Here is a 2,068-nt window from a genome sequence, read left to right on the forward strand (position 1 = left end):
ACGGCTTGTTCAAAATTTCAGGTCTGCACGTCGTCTGGTAGAACTTCTGCACCGTGCGGTGGTCCCGGTAGATTTCTAGAAGCTTCCCATCGCGGGCCAGACCTCCGCGCGGGTGAATGAGGTGGGTCTCAGAGGCACAGCAGTCCATGCGGTACGTTACGTCCACACGCTCTAGATTCCGCTTCGAAACGTCGTGGGAATAGCTGGGGAGAGACATGAAAAACTTGCATTGTTACATGATATTTTGGGGATAACTTGGGTGATAAATAGAATATTGGAATGATAATATAACATCGCGAGAGTAAATTGGGAGATAAATAGGGAACGTGTGTGTTTTATAACATCTGGTGATAACTGAGGAGAAAAGAATGGGATATAAGTGGGAGAACAGTTGATCGGAGGGAAACATTAGACACGTTTTCATAAAATATAATGGAAGCATTGTTGATGCAAAAGAAGGCAGGACGTTGCCATATTGTGATGTCGGGAATTTCGCTGCGCTGACATTAAAAACAAGACCCGTGATGTCAGCTACTGGGATAAGCCCCACCAAAACGTTCGGATAATTATTCTATTGTGGGAATAGTTAATGGGATGAATAAAGACATACAGCTTCTACACATTGTCGTGTCAATAGCTTTGTTACCATAGCAGAAAACCAGTTGACATAAAACTGACATGGGAATGGGTGAAAAAATGTTGATAACACACGAACTCTTAAAGAAAAAAATTTAATCCTATCTTTCTTGAGTACAAAAAATATCGTCAAGTCGGGATCTTTTTAGATGAATAAAATGCGATTAAAAAAACTGATGATGTCTGCTACTTCAACAGCAGAGTACTTGACAAGTATTCACAGCAAAAGTGAAAGAAACAAGGATTGAGAGAGGCAGACTCTATACAACAATGGATTAAGCAGGCGTGCAAACTCTTTGGAATTTTTTTTTCTCCTTAAACCCATTGAAGAAAAACAGCTCTCTGAAATACCCCAACATCCCCTCCCCCCACCCCCACCCTGCCCCCCTTGCAAAAAATTTGAATCAGACTTTGCACTATACTAACCATTGAATACAAAAGATTAAAATTATTTAATGTCTGAGTCGTCACGTTTGACACCCAAAATCTGAGGGGGATATTTTTTAAAAATTATTTATAATATTTTTCTTGTTGGTTGATTTTGTTGTATTTTTCGCTATTGTAAAACAGTTTCTCAACATGGCCTTTACGTTAGCAACTAACCAAAGAATACATTCAGTGTCTCAAAATAACTAAGCTTATTATCAATTAATAATATAATTGTAATATCAGCTTGTAATACAAATTACTTAAAGCAGAGAAGAAAGTAAATCTCTGCAATACTTGGGTCTGTTTAAACCGAACACAGTAAATACGAAAATAGAAGCTAAAACCCGAAAGAAAATAAACCCTGATTGTTTTGTCCTTTTTCCCAGTGTTTGTCCAACATCTCTAATCTGAAAACCAAGCTAACCCGAAGATAAAACCGGCGGTCCCGCAGATTTCGGACACAAGGTTATTAAGTCTTAAACATTTTTATATTCAATATTGAATGTAACATGACATGATATCGTGACAAACGTCTATAAAAATACATGCATGGAAATGATAATGTAAGTGCTACCTCTATCAAATCATCGATTCATAGCACGAACATAAAAAGATAAAAGAGCGGTTAAAAAAAAATTAAAAAATACCATATTATCTTATATATATATGTATATACATGTATTGTTGGGCGAAAACAAGCAAAACACGAGACCTCCCTAGAACATTTTTTTCTGCAGTATCTTTCTTTTCTTTTTTAGATACTCAAATACGTGAAAAAACTATTGAGCCTGAGAGGAACTCCTCATATTCCTCATATTCAAACCTGGTGACTCTAAAGCATCAACTTGAAAGTCATTTATTCAGTGTTTTGCCTTTTCCTGTAACTAGGTTGAGTCAACTTGGCCTATTGGCAAGTGAAGGCATCTATATATTAATAATATTTTGGTTTTGATAGATAGATAGATAGATAGATAGATAGATAGATAGATAGATAGATAGATAG

General features: G+C 36.5%; 1 protein-coding gene across 1 annotated transcript in view; it reads right to left on the reverse strand.

Moving 5' to 3' along the window:
- LOC101864678 overlaps positions 1-2,068 on the reverse strand; it is a 98,974-nt gene that overhangs the window by 496 nt on the left and 96,410 nt on the right. Inside the window, exon 3 of the mRNA XM_013080472.2 lies at positions 1-203. This exon is cut by the window's left edge and continues 496 nt beyond it. Coding sequence (XP_012935926.1) covers positions 1-203 — 203 coding nt within the window. The remainder of the gene's footprint in view (positions 204-2,068) is intronic.

The sequence above is a fragment of the Aplysia californica genome, unplaced genomic scaffold (genome assembly GCF_000002075.1).
Source record: "Aplysia californica isolate F4 #8 unplaced genomic scaffold, AplCal3.0 scaffold00088, whole genome shotgun sequence".
NCBI classification, from domain to species: Eukaryota; Metazoa; Mollusca; class Gastropoda; order Aplysiida; family Aplysiidae; genus Aplysia; species Aplysia californica.